The 16054-nt window shown below is 35.7% G+C and overlaps 1 protein-coding gene across 1 annotated transcript in view; it reads right to left on the bottom strand.

Annotated features, from left to right (window-relative positions):
* CBLB (Cbl proto-oncogene B) overlaps positions 1 to 16054 on the bottom strand; it is a 214354-nt gene that overhangs the window by 51434 nt on the left and 146866 nt on the right. The window contains exons 11-12 of the mRNA XM_033432235.2: positions 9174 to 9359; positions 7265 to 7630 (exon numbers count right to left, since the gene is read on the bottom strand). Coding sequence (XP_033288126.1) covers positions 7265 to 7630; positions 9174 to 9359 — 552 coding nt within the window. The remainder of the gene's footprint in view (positions 1 to 7264; positions 7631 to 9173; positions 9360 to 16054) is intronic.

Genomic DNA, 16054 nt, shown 5'->3' with positions numbered 1-16054 from the left:
TGTCTAACAACTGCTCTTAACTAATCCAACAACTTGACATGAAAGCAACTTAAAAGAAAAAAAGAGTAACTTTGCAAAGACAGATTAAACATATTTTAAGACCTTTAATCATTAGGGTTTTATCATGAAGCTCTTTCCCAAACTCTTTACTAGTTCATATTTAAGAGGTGTAGGCTGGTTTGTGGCAAAAAGGATGTGATGTAACTTGAATAGTTCTAGGTAACCCAATCAATGACCTACCAATTCTTTTTTCACCCCTCAGTTCTAAAATGGTGTTGAAGCTTTAGAGTGCAAAATGGAAAAGGCCATACCCTTCCCTAGCAACTTAAGAAAAGGAACATGTTTAAAGAATCCATTTGAAATATATCAATGTTTGCAATTTAAAGCTACAAAATATAAATTTTATAGCATTAAAGTATCACTCTAAAAACAAGTCCTGTGCTATAGCTTTGATTCCTCATTAGATTCAATACACTAGAGATACACTATGACAAAAATATCTCTTTGGGTTTCTGACTATGGACCGAATAACAGAACAAGGCAGAGTTTTTTCAATTTTGCTAGAGAAAAGAAATGTCTCAGTAGATATTAATTATTGTACAGTTCAATGAAAACCCCTAACATAAAAAAATCCCTTTTAACCAACAAATACATGTGTCAAATCACAAGTGCTCATTGTATAATGGGCATATAAAGTCATCCTTAATTTGAGTCCTGTGCAATTGTTGCCAGAATGGATACAATGTATGATTTCTGCAATCAAATCTCCTTGATGTTTCTGTCATAAACACATTTAAAATTCATTCTGGGAAATGCAATATGGATTTATATGCAATTATTTGTTTTAATAGGAGCAAGTATCTAATGCACTGTTGATACCTAGTAAAATTTCAGCAATTATAAAATAAAAGGGAGCTATGGGAATAACAATTTCTGTTGTATTAGTTCTACGTGAATCTTTTTCAGGACAAAGACTCTGATTTCCTCATTTTATAGGACATTCCTTCAATGCTTTACACACAGTAGGGCTCAAATGAACATTGACTGCTGACTGACTTACATTACACTACATATGTGCATACACACGTTTGTAAAGGACCTAAAAATGCAGGTACTAAAATGACGTTCATGTTTCTGTTCATCTAAAGCGACTGGATGACAAGATTTACGATTATTTCATTCTGAACTCCATGTTCCCACCTGCATCCGTTTCATTAGACAAAATCATTTTATCTAAAACTACTTTAGAGACTGCAGTAAGTCACAACTTTTTGAGCCAAAAATAAATATTTTACGTCCTCTGGAAATCTGCAAAGCCTTTTGCAAATAGGAGAAAACAGTAGTTCCTCAAATGTGTAGATTGATAGTATCAACTGAAGCAGTTCACACTGAAATCTCACTGATTCAGGCCTTCTTAAACTCTCAACTAAGGAAACATCTTTTTCTTCTGCCTTCCTAGTTCACTGTTGCAAATTTACCACAATTCCATTGGACATGCTACCAACTTAAATATTCTGATCCTATCATTCCTCTACCAAAAAAGTTTTCAAAGCTCTTTTTTGTCTACCAAGTTAAAGATAACTTGGTATAGAATATGAGACACTCCACTCCATAACTGCTTTCAGTTTATATTGCCATAGTTTTACCTACCATACTTACTCTCTCTGTATGCCCTAGAGTCTGTCTAAAATTGACTTCCTGCACTGTGCTTACCTTCCCACCTCCATGCTATTCCTTCCTGTCTTGTCTACAACACCACCACCTACTGATTTTTTGCGGTACGCAGCCCTCTCACTGTTGTGGCCTCTCCCGTTGCGGAGCACAGGCTCCGGACACGCAGGCTCAGCGGCCATGGCTCACGGGCCCAGCCGCTCCGCGGCATGTGGGATCTTCCCGAACCGGGGCACGAACCCGTGTCCCCTGCAACGGCAGGTGGACTCTCAACTGCTGCGCCACTAAGGAAGCCCTACCTACTGATCTTTTAATGTCTACAGATCCGTCTCGCATGAAGCTTTCTTTATTCCTTCTTTTACCCTGCATCTCAATTGGAATGTTTCTCCCCCTAGGGCATCCCACATTATATATTCTGGATGCTTCGCCTATGCCTCATCCCTTAATTATATACCTGTCTCATCCTCACTAGACTGTGCTTGATTCATTTTGTATTCGCCACAGTGTCCTGAACATCCTACTCGTTTAACTGAAACAGGCTGAACGAATAAGAATACATTAAGGGTAATTTATACTACCTGTGGAAGAAGTATAATCTGAGTTATTACAAAATTTATTATAAACTCTAGGTTACTCTAGGTTACCCTGTATTAATATTTTTAACATGCCTCAAGATAACATTTCATCCTAATTTTTAAGTTTGAAATATCTTCCTATGATTCAGATATTGTCTAAAATTTAATGTTAAAGCATTTGGGACCCTTGAGATGTAGGGAAAACAAACACAATTGTGATAATCTTAGAACAATTAAGAAAAAACTTTTTAATTACAAAACTCCAAACACAACCCCCTTCCCCCATCCCACACATGTAAGAGCACACATACACTACACCAAAAATATCACTGTAATTTATCCTTCAGAAACATTAGATTAAAAATGAAACCTGTGTACACAAAGGACTTATTTTCTGAAAGACAGCACCTGAGATTCACAGATAAGTTTAAGTTCATTCTTATAAACATGTGCCTCTCCACCAAAATAGCAAAAGCCACAATCTCAAAAAGAGGAATCATTCTATGTATTTATCTAGCAACATCTTCAACAGATTATTGTACACAAGGTCATTTTAGAATAATGTCACTTGAAGTAACATAAGTCAGAGATCGTTTTTATCACATAGGAAACAGTAGCATTCTTAATCTTTTAAGAGGAACAAATAAAGATAGTTGGACACAGTGTTAGTATCTAGATATAAGGAGATACATTTCAAGTCTCCAATGATATTTTAAAACATTTTCGTGCAATAAAATAATTAAAACAAACAAACCAACAACAATAACTAAATATCTAGCCAACAAAGTATTAAGTAAGGAACAGGTTTATAATGTGGCTAGAACTTGAGGGAATGGAAACAGTCCTATAGGAAAGAAATCTCTTACCAATAAAATAAAACAAGGTAAATAAACCTAACAACTCTTAGCTTTCAGGTTCATGTTAAAAAGTAAAGTATTAATTTAGTTAACTTGATTATGCTAGGTGGGAGGGAGAAGAGAAATGGGAGTAAATTAAAGTCACAGAATTCTTACACTTCATTTTAATTATGAATTAGAGGGCTTTTTTCCTTAGAGCTCTTTACAGTTAGCAAATAGAGTAATTAGAATTTAATTTATCCTTGCTTCCCTTACCATTTATCTAGGAAAGATGCAAATAAAAAGGGCAAATGGTTCTAATGGATGATGGGAACTGGCACACTGACATAGGACACACAACAAAGGGCAGCAAGTCCTCACTCTATAGAATGTTTAGTTTCATGAATTCCCCTTATGGTGTTACATATGTACACTTAATGTTAAACTTTTAGTACTCATCTAAGTTTTCTTATCTTTAAAATGGGCAGATGATATTTAATTTGAGATATTTCCTTTAATGAAAACAAGTCTGAACGATAGTTGTTACTCTTTGACACAGAAATGTATTTGCTTACACTTGGAGAGACTGACGGGTTATGTGAAGATAACACATCAGCCTCCAAGTATCTAAATCCCTATACCCTTTATTTGCATAACATTTAAAAAAAAAAATTTTAAAGACTGCACACTAGGTATGGAGGGTGAGAATATATTGTAACACTTACCATTTTCATTAATATACGAGTCTTTTTAAATCAAAATCATTTCCCCTTCTTCTTCAACCCTTCTCCCTTGTTTCCCTCTTATTGTGAATATGTGATCTATCTATAGAAAATGACTACTTCTCTAAAAGAGTAAAAAATCCTATTTTAAACAAGAAAGTTACATTTTACCTTTGGCTGAAGGCGAGTGCTGGAAAAATACATTAAAAAAACTGTCTACGCTCCTAGTGTACCATAGACATCTTCTTCCTCCAAGTCCTTTCCTGCCCTACCCCTGCCCACCTCCAACCCCAGCATGCATATACTCTTTCCCCCTCTGTAATCAATCTAACTGTAATAACTCAGCAACCCAGTTACTGAGTGTTTGCTGAGAATTCATTAGCCACTATGCTAAATAAAAGCAGAGAGGAAAGGGAGAAAGAGATAATGATTTTGGTTTTAAATTTAAAAAAAAATAAGGACAACTATTTTAAATGAAAATGAACTGTTACAACTTATACTAAGACTCCACATCTAGTTTGGTTTTATTCCATAACCAAGGGATATGGGGGCTTAGATATTTGGAGGGTAACTATTCTCCTAGAAAGTAGGTCCTATTATTATTTCATTTCATAAAGTAAGGGAAATAAGTGGAATTGGGGGCATAGATGTAGTAAGTTGCTTGCATCCACAAAGCCAGTGAATTCTAGAGCAGGAAGTAAAACTCAGGTCTGATTCCAGAGCCTGGTGGATCTATGTTGATCAGATTTTTAGTTTTGTTAAAATGCAGCTATCAGGTTTGCCTTATCATTTTTACTTCTGCCTAAAGGAGTTGAACAGTTCCTCTTCTATAAAAACATTTTGTTAAATTTGAAAGGGGAGAGAACATTGGGATTCTGGTTATCCTGAACACTAGGAGAGTCTTGTATGTAGAAAGTGCTTACAAATACGTAATTAAATCAATCTGGATTGAGGAACTACAGAGACGTAAGTTAAGAAACAAACTCCAGGGCTTCCCTGCTGGCGCAGTGGTTGAAAGTCCACCTGCCAATGCAGGGGACACGGGTTCGTGCCCCGGTCGGGGAAGCTCCCACATGCCGCGGAGCGGCTAGGCCCGTGAGCCATGGCCGCTGAGCCTGCGCGTCCGGAGCCTGTGCTCCACAACGGGAGAGGCCACAACAGTGAGAGGCCCGCGTACCACCAAAAAAAAAAAAAAGAAAGAAAGAAAGAAAGAAAGAAACTCCAACCCAGGATCATGCAGAGACTGAGAATTACAGGATCCTAGATGGACGCAGTTTTCCATCGGTTGAAGCTAGCCTCTAAGTCTCCCAACAGTGAAATAAGAGGAATTGGGCTTTTTCTACTTTATGTCAGTTGTGATATACCTTGTGGTCTACTGAAGTAGACCTTCAAAAGATAATAAAAGAGGAGAATAAGGGGAGACATGGTCTGTTTTATAGCATTTAATACATTATGTATGAATCCTTCTTTATAATCTGCCTTAAAAGTCAAACAACTATACTGAAATGAGAAATATTAGATGTCTAATTTTGGTAAAAATGTTAATCTAGTTGTAACTTGAAATTAACTTTGAGAATATAATCATTGCAATGCTAATACACACAACATATGAGATTAGACCTTCATGAATTTTAATGAGCCTAACTTAGATAGAGTTAAACAAATTCAGCTTTCAATAAGACATAAATTTTGTACTTTACTCAATGTTCTCTGGGATATTAACATGTATCAATGATCAAGACATAAAAGTTCACATAGAAAACATGTAAAGGAATCTTTATAACTTAAATCACTACTAATACTAATAACTTATAGTTAATATAATAAAAATAAAATTTCATACCTATAACCTAAGAAATTATAACCCCAATTTAAAACAACCACCATCCATACAAAAATTAATAGCCTGTATTCTAGGGCTTAGAAGGGCAGGTTTATTTAGTGCTAAGACTGTATAACATATTATCTAAGAAGAACCCTGAAACAAGAGGTCTTCAGTGAATTGCCCAAGATAATTATTATATTTTAAGTATTTCTAAGTCCATTCAGGAAATAAATTGTAATATGTTGCTAAGATATAACCACTCATGTCGGAGCTCTTCTGAACACTCTCCTTAAGGCAAGTGTGATCACGTATGAATGAAAAGTAATAGAGACTAAAGGGAAGAAAAAATCACTGGAAAAAAAAAAGGCAGGTCCTTCTGATCAAGATTCTAAGTTGCAGAAACATACTTTTGAAGATAAGCTCTCCATTTTCAGAGAACATTATAAAAATGCTTTTATAAGTGCCTTCTCTTCCATTTACATCACCTTTGCATGACCTTGAAGAAAACCTTTACAGATCTTCATATTTATAATAGATGAAAGCCTGCAGGTACCAACAAGGCACTAACAAAGAGTTATGGCAAACCACCACCACTCTTCCCCCGTGTTTTGAATGCCTGAGTAGACAATTTTGACTCTTGCTATCCTGGCTACCCTAGAATATCACGAATAATTAAATCTTATACAGAGTTTTCCTTCACACATGTGCACGCATGTGTGTACACACATACAGGAATTTAGTACATGTCATTCTTCACAGTTCTTTGTTTCTTGATTAACTCACCAACTACAAACTATTATTTTGAAGGAATAGTCTACTCCCCTAAAATAACAACTTAAGATCAAGAGAGATGGGAACACTTAAATATTACAGTCTTCAAAAGAGGCAAAGCCTCCTTCAGCTGAAGGAAGATGGTGACGATCTGATCTGAGTCAAAAATATCGTGGACACAAATATCAGAAAACATTACAGAACAGCTCTGCCAGGGGCCCACTGAGGGTTCGAAACTCAATGATTTCTGCTGCTGCCTCTTCGGTTCCCTGTATGCTTAAATTCTTTTCTGTACATATAAATGACAGTGGTAATATCCTTCATGTTAGAACTCAACATGTGTGACAGTCTTTCAGTTTTATAGAGAAAGACCTTGCTTTCCAACAATGAACTGGACCTGGTATTTTTATGTATGTGAGAAGTTCATTCTACCTGGCTGCCTAAGGTGTGCTGTCCCAGGCAACAATAACTCCAATGACTGATTGATGATATGCTATAACCATACAACTTTCTTTTCAAATTAGATAGAAGTAGGAGAGTTAAATAAAAAAAGACTGCTGATTCTCCCATTGACAACATTAATAGGAAAAAAATTTGCAGATGAAATAAGGGAAGGTGAACTAAATCTCTGGCAAATTGTCTGGTGTCTTCATATGAAAATTAAATCATTACTTAGAGCCTTCTTCCTGACTTCTGTTAGGTTCAAGTTTTAATGAGCTTCTGATTATTTACAATTTGCAGATAATTAAAGACCTGCAGGGAAGTGTCACACTAGGCGAAAAAAACACCACTCAACCTTTTATACTACCTCTTATCAGAAGACTATAAGCAGATTATTTAGCTTCAGCTTTGAGTATTTCTTACCTTGGCTCCTTCTAAAGGCAAATCATGGCGTCTGTGTTTCCGCATAAGCACTGGGTCAGAGCCCATTCTACTGTGCCTTCCATTTACATTTGAACTCGCTGTGATTCCAGGCTTTGGAGAGGCATCCCCTAGGAGGCGACATCCCACTGACTGATTAGTCCCAAGCACATCCCGAGGACACCAGGCTTCCAGAGGCATCGGCTGGTCTCTGGAAGGCACACTTTCCATGTGAAGGAAGTGACGACTCAGTCTATTGTCAGGGGGGATTGGGGGAGGTCTCTCAGGTGGAGGAGGAGGAGGGTCTCTTAAGGGAGGTGGTGGTGCTGGGAGTGGTTTGTCTTGTTTTCTCACCATGCAAGGAGAAGACTAAAGAAACACAAGAGGAAAAACATTAAAAGAGGTTCCATGCACTGAAATGACTTCCAGACTAGTATACTATTGCTTTTGTTTTCTAAGTCATAGTAGGGCTTTATTAGATTCCTGTGCCATCTTTTAATGAGTTTATTTTATCACCAACTAATGAAAGTTTAAAATATTAATGAAAAACTCAAATATATTAAGATTTCTTTGTAGAAAATGAATACGTAAACTCAAATGTTAGGATTATAAGGACTACAGGGAAACGTAGCAGAATATCAAAATTATATGGTGATTTTGACTGGTTGACATTAAAATAATAATGTCATTAATTATTTTATTTGCACGTTTCTGTGATTTAGGAGAAACAGCAGAAACCATCAAAGTTGTTGTTGTTTTACTTTTTAAAAGAGCACCTTGATTTGTAATATCTTTGGAAGACTGAAAATGTTGGTTTTGTTATTTTTGTGTTCACCTCTATAATACAGAGCAAGTGACAAGGGGGAAATGTGCTCCGGTTCTTTAATAGTTATTACCAGAATAGTGAAAATTCGCAAATAATAGAGCAGCATTATTTACAGACCTTACTTGAGTTTTATGGATCTTAAAAAAAAAAAAATCAGTCTGATTCTTATGTGGAAATACGAAGGTATAAGCTCCTGAACTGAATCTATGTGACTTTCACAGTTTTTATTTTCATTTACATAGTTCATCTGATGAATGATTTGTCCTTTTATTGTTTGAAAATATTAGCAAAAAAAGTGTGTTTACATAATTCTGACTAAATAACATCCTAAAAAGTCTTAATATGATCTTAAAACCATGTTAATTATAATGTAGAAAAGTCTAATACTATTAAAATACTGTGCTTCCAAATAGTTTTAGACCGTAACACATATTACCGAATGGGATTAATATTTAAAATCTTATATTTAATAAAGCAAAATATTCCCTTTTCAAATTTGGAAAAAAATCTGCACAGAACTAAAACTGTGGGCTTAGATGTACAGATAGAATTATGCCTTTAATATTAAACAGTAATGCAATTAGTTTGCAAATACTGTAATTCTTTGTAATTAATTCCTTCAGGTATAAAAGGTACATATAATTCCCTCTTCTGAGTCACCCTGAACCTTGGATGATAATCTATCACATCTTAAGCCCTATGCAAATATACGCTCATAACATTTTTCTTGTCAAGACACTATGAAAATGAGTGTAAAATATCATTTAATAAGAGCATGCAATTTATTTTAATACATGTAATGACCTTTTAAATCCATTTTACAGAATAACTATACTTACTCTGCTGTTTATTTTAGCAAATCAGGGGGCTGTTACAGACATGTGCCCTCTCTGAATACTTATGTAACTTTTATAGCAATAAAGCAAGGAATATGATAGTGGACTCACTATAAACAAAATGAGAGACCCATCAAAGTTGTTCATAAACAAGAGCATAAGAAATATGAGTAACGGAATTTTTAAAACCTGAGCAATCAATAATCATCACATAAAATTATTATCTATGTTTCTAATAAAATTGATTTACCTTTGGTGAACCAGTTGGGCTGCCACAGGGAGACCGAACTACGCCTTTCTGAATTAGATCCAGGCGAGGAGGCACTGGTGGCAGGCTTAAATGTGGGATCTGGAGAGGGTCTGGATGTGGCTTTCTTCGCTGTGCAAGGGGAGAGGATCCCGGTGATGTGACTGGGGAATTCTGCCTGTCAGTGCACTAGAATATAAAAAGAGAATGATGTTTATTTGAGGTGTAAAGTACATACCTTTCAGTTCTTAAGACATTTGGTTTTGAGAATGTATCTGCCATTGCACATCTGTTAAAATAAACTCACTTAGTTTACTCTGATTAATAGATGGAAGGAGCTCACATTGTCCCTCAAGAGCAGTATTATGTAAAGAATAAGTGGATTAGTTTCTCCTACATATTGTAGAAAGGGTCTAGGAAAAAACCAGCAAAAGGGTAGTTTAAAAACAATCAAGGGCTTCCCTGGTGGCGCAGTGGTTGAGAGTCCGCCTGCCGATGCAGGGGACAGGGGTTTGTGCCCCGGTCCGGGAGGATCCCACATGCCGCGGAGCGGCTGGGCCCCTGAGCCATGGCCGCTGAGCCTGCGTGTCCAGAGCCTGTGCTCCGCATGGGAGAGGCCACAACAGTGAGAGGCCCGCGTACCACAACAACAACAACAACAACAACAACAAAAAACCAATCAAATGCAGGCATTCTTCTAGAAACCTGTCTACATTTTATGAGAAACATGCAATGCAGTAACGCACATTGCTCTTGGTTATCTGTATTATAGAATTTTCTTAGGTCTTTGGGTTTATAGTACATTCTAGAACTTAGAAATCATTTTGTTTCGTATAAAATACGTATCCAGTGCATAATCTACTTTCCTATAAACCAATTAAATCAGACAAGGATTTTTAAAAATTTGTGTATTTAAAATAAACAGGTTTAAGACCAGATATTTTCCCCCAAGCCTTCACATGGAAAATAAATCCTCAAGTTAAATGTTCTTCTTTAAAAACAATTAAATCTAGGAAAGTCTGTACTTCTAAAACTCTGATAGATTTCTATGCTATTACAGGGTTTCCATGTTATCTGGTAGATAAAAGAGCACCAAAAAGCCATCAACAAGTACTTTGATTTGTACGTATGTGTGTAACCCTTTCTGTTTCAGAAGTGTGTGTGTGTGTGTGTGTGTGTGTTTGACATAACCTGATTCCTATTTGATATAAAAGCCATCCTAATTAACCAGATAGCCTCACTAGGATAACAATATTCTGTTCTGGAATATCAAGCAGTTTCCTTCTCAAGGCTAAGTTACTACCTACCTCTTTGGAGACCTAGGCTTAATTTTTATACCTACTACATTAATCTAGCATGCTTTGATATTCATCTATTTCCTAGTGCTAGTATTTATAAGGAGTTTTAAGCTTGTTTTTAAGCCATTTCCCCCTAACATTACTTACCTTTGTAAGAGTAGTCAATGTCAACTGACAATTTAATTTCAATTCTAGCAATAGTGAGAAAGATTTAGCCATTCTGTCCTTAACTGAGATGTGATAATAAATTTGTGTTCATGTCCACACTTAGTTACATCATGGAAGGTCTTTTTTTTTCTAATTTACTAAAATTGTGGTTTGTCTGATGTTTTTCTCATGATTAGACTAGCATTGTGTGTTTTTGAAAGGAAGGCCATGTTGGTAAAGTAACACTTTAACCACATCACATCAAGGGTCTACACTATCAATGGGATTCATCACTGTTGATGTTGACCTTGATTACCTGGCTGAGGCATTGACTGTCAAGGCTTCTACACTACAAAGCTACTTACTTTTTCTCCCATTTTCCTTACTGTACTCTTTGCCAGGAAGTTACCATGTGCAGCCCACACTGAAGGAGTGGGGACTTATGCTTCCCCTGGTAAAGGCTTTTTAAAAATAAATTTGAGTGTCTAAGCAGAAGCTTCTAGACCATACTTCAGGTATACTGGAATACTGCCATGACATTGCTAGACTGTCAATTCTTTGTCTCTCTCGACAGATGCCAAATAACTTAAAATAGGTCAATAAATTCAGATGCACTTTCACATGTAAATTTTAAGACCCCTTTCTTATTAATTTCATGATTCTTTTTTATATCTCTTACCTACTTAATTGAAGGGGAAAAAGCAGAAACTGTAGAGTCATAAGCTGATTTTCATGCAGCCAGTATTCTTAATAAAATAACATGACTTTTACCCCAAAAGTCATGGAGCCTCATGTGGTCATGAATTTGAACCTTACAGAGTAATACCAATCCAAAAATGATCACGGACAGAATAGAAAAAACTCCTCGTGTCAAACTAAGTGCATCACAGTTCGTAGCAATCAGATCAGGAGATGTCACAGGACATCTAATTCTCCAAATTCCCATTAAGGGTAAGTTACATTCTCTGAGAACTAGAAAAAATGTTACCTGATAAAAATCCTTTATTGATCTGGTTATTATTCTTTACAAAAAAAGACTCAAGAAGCAAAGCTATCCACATGGCTCCTATCCTGTAAAGAAATAATTTTTACATAGATATACAGAGAATACATAGCACTTCATTGTTTCAGTTACTTGCAGAGAAATTTTTCACTGCTTGTTGCATTTACTGCAAAGACCTATGCTCCTCCAAGCACTTTTCTTCCACAACTACCTGCCTGCTTCCCTAATTACCTGGAACAGGAAGGAGAATCCTGACAGATCCAGCAGCCCACCATCATCATTAGAACTTGACTTCTGGTTTAACTACTGATTTAATATTTAAGCAGTTACCATATTCCTAGTGTGTTTAAATAATGGGATGGACTTGATTTGAAGTGGGTGAACTGTTAAGATATTGAAAGGGTATATTGAAAATCTTTGGACAGACATCCAAACCACTGTGTGTGCTGAAGTAACCCTGAACTTCTAGTTACCTCCAGACAAGCATACTCTCTACAGCTTTGTGAATGTAATCTGAAGCAGAACTTGCTTAAGAAAATTCATAATCCGCCTGCCAATGCAGGGGACACGGGTTCGAGCCCTGGTCCGGGAAGATCCCACATGCCACAGAGCTATAAGCCCATGCGCCACAACTACTGAGCCTGCGCTGTAGAGCCCGCGAGCCAAAACTACTGAAGCCCGTGCGCCTAGAGCCCGTGCTCCGAAACAAGAGAAGCCACCGCAATGAGAAGCCTGCGCACCGCAACAGAGTAGCCCTGCTCGCCGCAACTAGAGAAAGCCCACGCGCAGCAACGAAGACCCAATGCAGCCAAAAATAAAATAAATAAAAAATATTTAAAAAAGAACAATTCATATTGCGTTCTCAAGGTGATTTTATACTACCCTCCCGAAAGACTAATTCATTTTGAAGCATTACAGTAACTGTAAGTTGGCTTAGTCAGGAGGATTTTATGGAGAATAGGTGAAGAGTATGTGAAGAAACAAAAAATATTTTATCTTTATTATGTGGTCTAAATTCACCATAGCTTATTCACTTTCCAGAGTTCTCCTAAATTATAGTAAAATCCCCATGTAAGAGTAGATAATTTAACAGTGCCCTTTAGATAATAATGCATTTTTCTTTGCTGAAGCCTTTTTGTTGTCTCTGTGAACAATTCTGCAACTAGAATATTGAAACTTTGCATTAACTTTCATTGCTGGTAAAATGCAAATGCTAACTGTGAACATTTGTAAACATTTTTAGTAGATGGTCACAGTAAAGGTCACTTTTAATTTATTTGAGTAATCACCAATTATATTTTTTTCCCTTCCTATTTGAAAGTCTAAGGAGAAGAGAAGTCTCACACAATGCTTCACATGCCCACTCATGTTATGTTCTTTGTCCCACTATCTACCATATTCTTTTATTTACCCCTCATTGATTTGAAAGAGCTCTTTATATATTATGATAGTGAACCCCTATCTTTTTCATTTGAGGGGAATAATTTTTTCTCAATTTATCTTCACTACTGCTCTTCTGGTTTTAATCTTCTAGAGAATAAATACAATTAATTAGTATAATAAAAAGGCATATTAATCAAGGGATTCTTAAAAGGATCATACGCTTTTTGCCACTGCATTACATGAAATCCTTTCTTTGTCACTCCTTTATCTCTGTCTGTCCACTCTATTAGATTAGGACAAGGAAATGGAAAGCTAAGAAAAGATTACCTAGGAAAGCATAGGAAGCAGAAACTAGGATGTGGACACAGAATTAACTTTACAGAATTTATTGCACAATATAAAGAAAATCATTTATATAGAGGTAACTGCAAGAACTGGGAAGGATGGAATCATAGTTTCAAGTTATAGGATAGCTGATTTGAATAATTCCTTTATCTTGATTTTAGGTAATTCTCACTTTTTTCTAGTATTACACTTGCTCTCAGAACTTCAGAATATATGATCTTTTTTCGTTTCCGCACCTTTCAAAATACAAAAGCTGGGCGCCTTGATTCCTGCCTGTATTATCATCACACCAGCTTATCTGTCTAACTAACAATTTCTCTTAACTTCTTTAATGCTGGTTGTTGATAAGTAAGTTCAACAGGCTGAAATCCTGGTGCTCTAGAAATTTAAAGACCACATTTGATTCTTTTATGTCTACATATTCACCAATTTTTCCAAACCCTTTGCTTCATGAAATGAATAAATGCTATTCTTTATTTTTTTTTGACAAAATTTACAGAATTCTTTAGCACTTAGAATAGGAGGCGAATGACTACCATAAGGAATAGAGAAATCTGAATTTGCAATTTTAACAGAAAATCCTGAGAGAAAAGGCCCAAGAAGTAAGTAGTCAAAAGCTCATCTCAGCATACTCCGCAATTACCAATAATAATCAGGGACTCATTCTATTTTAGTCACTCTTCATTTTATCCATACCTTTTAAAGAGCGATTTTATAACAGCCTTAATAGGATCCATTATTATGGAAATGGAAAAACATTTGGTAAGAAACTTCAAACCCTGCCAGGCTATTATTAAAAACAGGACAAGAGAAAACCTCTCCAATTACTAATAAGATGAGAGTTCTGACAATCCCAGAGATAATCAAAGTCAATTTTATAATATTTCTAAGAAGATTTTTACTTAATGAATTTTCATATCTGAACAAGGTAGATACATGTATTATAAGGATGATGAAAAGGACGACCTTTCTCTAAATGTGTGAAAATTAATGAAGGACATTGATAAAACTTTTATCACATAAAATATATTCTAAGTAAAACATTCTAATAAAATAGAATTAAAATAAAATATTCTAATATTTTCCTGCTACTAACTATCCTCTTGGTTCTTCCTCTGCTCATATCCATTTGTGAACATAACAAAATCAAAAGACTTTAAAATAATAGCCTATGCAGAATATTATTCAGAAGGTATCCATTACAGAGCCATTGCATGTACACATTCATATGTAATTTGTAATATAAGTATAAATGATTTATGTTGTCTATTTTGGAGTACTGTACCATTGTTCCCTTTTAGATAACAAATGCTTATATGAGGAACATGGTGTAAGAGTAGTACAATCATTTCATACTTATCCACAGTCACACTTCAAGAAGTCTCAATATGTAGGAATTTAGGGAGAAGCTTGGAGTGAAAAAGAAAAGTTCTCCCAACTTAATCTACAGATTGAATGTAATCCTAATTAAAATCCCAGCAAGTTATTTTTTAGATATGGTCAAACTGATTCTAAAGTTTAGATGGAGACAAAAGACCCAGAATAGCCAAAAGGATAGTTAAGGAGAAGAACAAAGTTGGAAGACGGACACTACTTGACTTCAAGACCTACTATAAAGCTACACTAATCAAGATTCTGTGGTTTTGGCAGAAGAATAGACATATAATACATCAATGGAACAGAAATAGATCCCCCAAAATATAGTCAACTGATCTTTTGACAAAGGAGCAAAGGTACACAATGTAGTAAAGACAGTCTTCTCAACAAATGGTGCTGAAGAACTGGACATCCACATGCAAAAAAAAATAATCTAGACACAGACGTTATACCCTTCACAAAATTAACTCAAAATGGACCACAAACCTAAATGTAAAATGCAAAATTATAAAACGCCTAGAAGATAATATAGGAGAAATCTAAAAAGCGACCACCAAATACAAGGTCTTCTAGATACAACACCAAAGGTGCCATCCATGAAAGAAATACTGGGCAAGCTGGACATCATTAAAATGAGAAATTCCTGGTCTGTGAAAGAAACTATCAAGAGAATAACAAAAATACAAGCCACAGACTAGAAGAAAATCTTTGGAAAATACACATATGAGAAAGAACTGTTCTCTAAAATATAAAAAGAACTCTTAAAATTCAACAATAAGAAAACAATCAGATTTTAAAATGAGCCGAAGACCTTATCAGATACCTCACTAAAGATATACAGATGGAAAATCAATATATGAAAAGATGCTGCATATCATGTGTCATCAAGAAAATGTAAATTAAAACGAGATACCATTATACACCTTTTTGAATGGCCAAAATCCAGATCACTGACAACATCAAATGCTAATGAGGATGTGGAACAACAGAAACTCTTATTCATTGCTGGTGGGAATGCAAAATGCTACTGCCACTCTGGAAGAGTTTGGTGGTTTCTTACAAAACTAAACATACTCTTAACATACAATACAGCAATCATGCTCTTTGGTGTTTACCTAAACAGCTGAAAACTTATGTTCACACAAAAAACTGCACACAGATGTTTATAACTGTTTTATTCACAAATGCCAAAACTCGTAAGCAACCAAGATGTCCTTCAGTAGGTGAATGGATAATAAATAAACTGTGGCACATGCAGACAATGGAATATTATTAGTGCTAAAAAGAAATGAGCTATCAAGTCAAGAAAAGACATGGAGGAACCTGAATGC

Source organism: Orcinus orca, chromosome 5, assembly GCF_937001465.1.
Source record: "Orcinus orca chromosome 5, mOrcOrc1.1, whole genome shotgun sequence".
Classification (NCBI taxonomy): domain Eukaryota; kingdom Metazoa; phylum Chordata; class Mammalia; order Artiodactyla; family Delphinidae; genus Orcinus; species Orcinus orca.
This window is presented reverse-complemented; position numbering and strand designations above follow the sequence as displayed.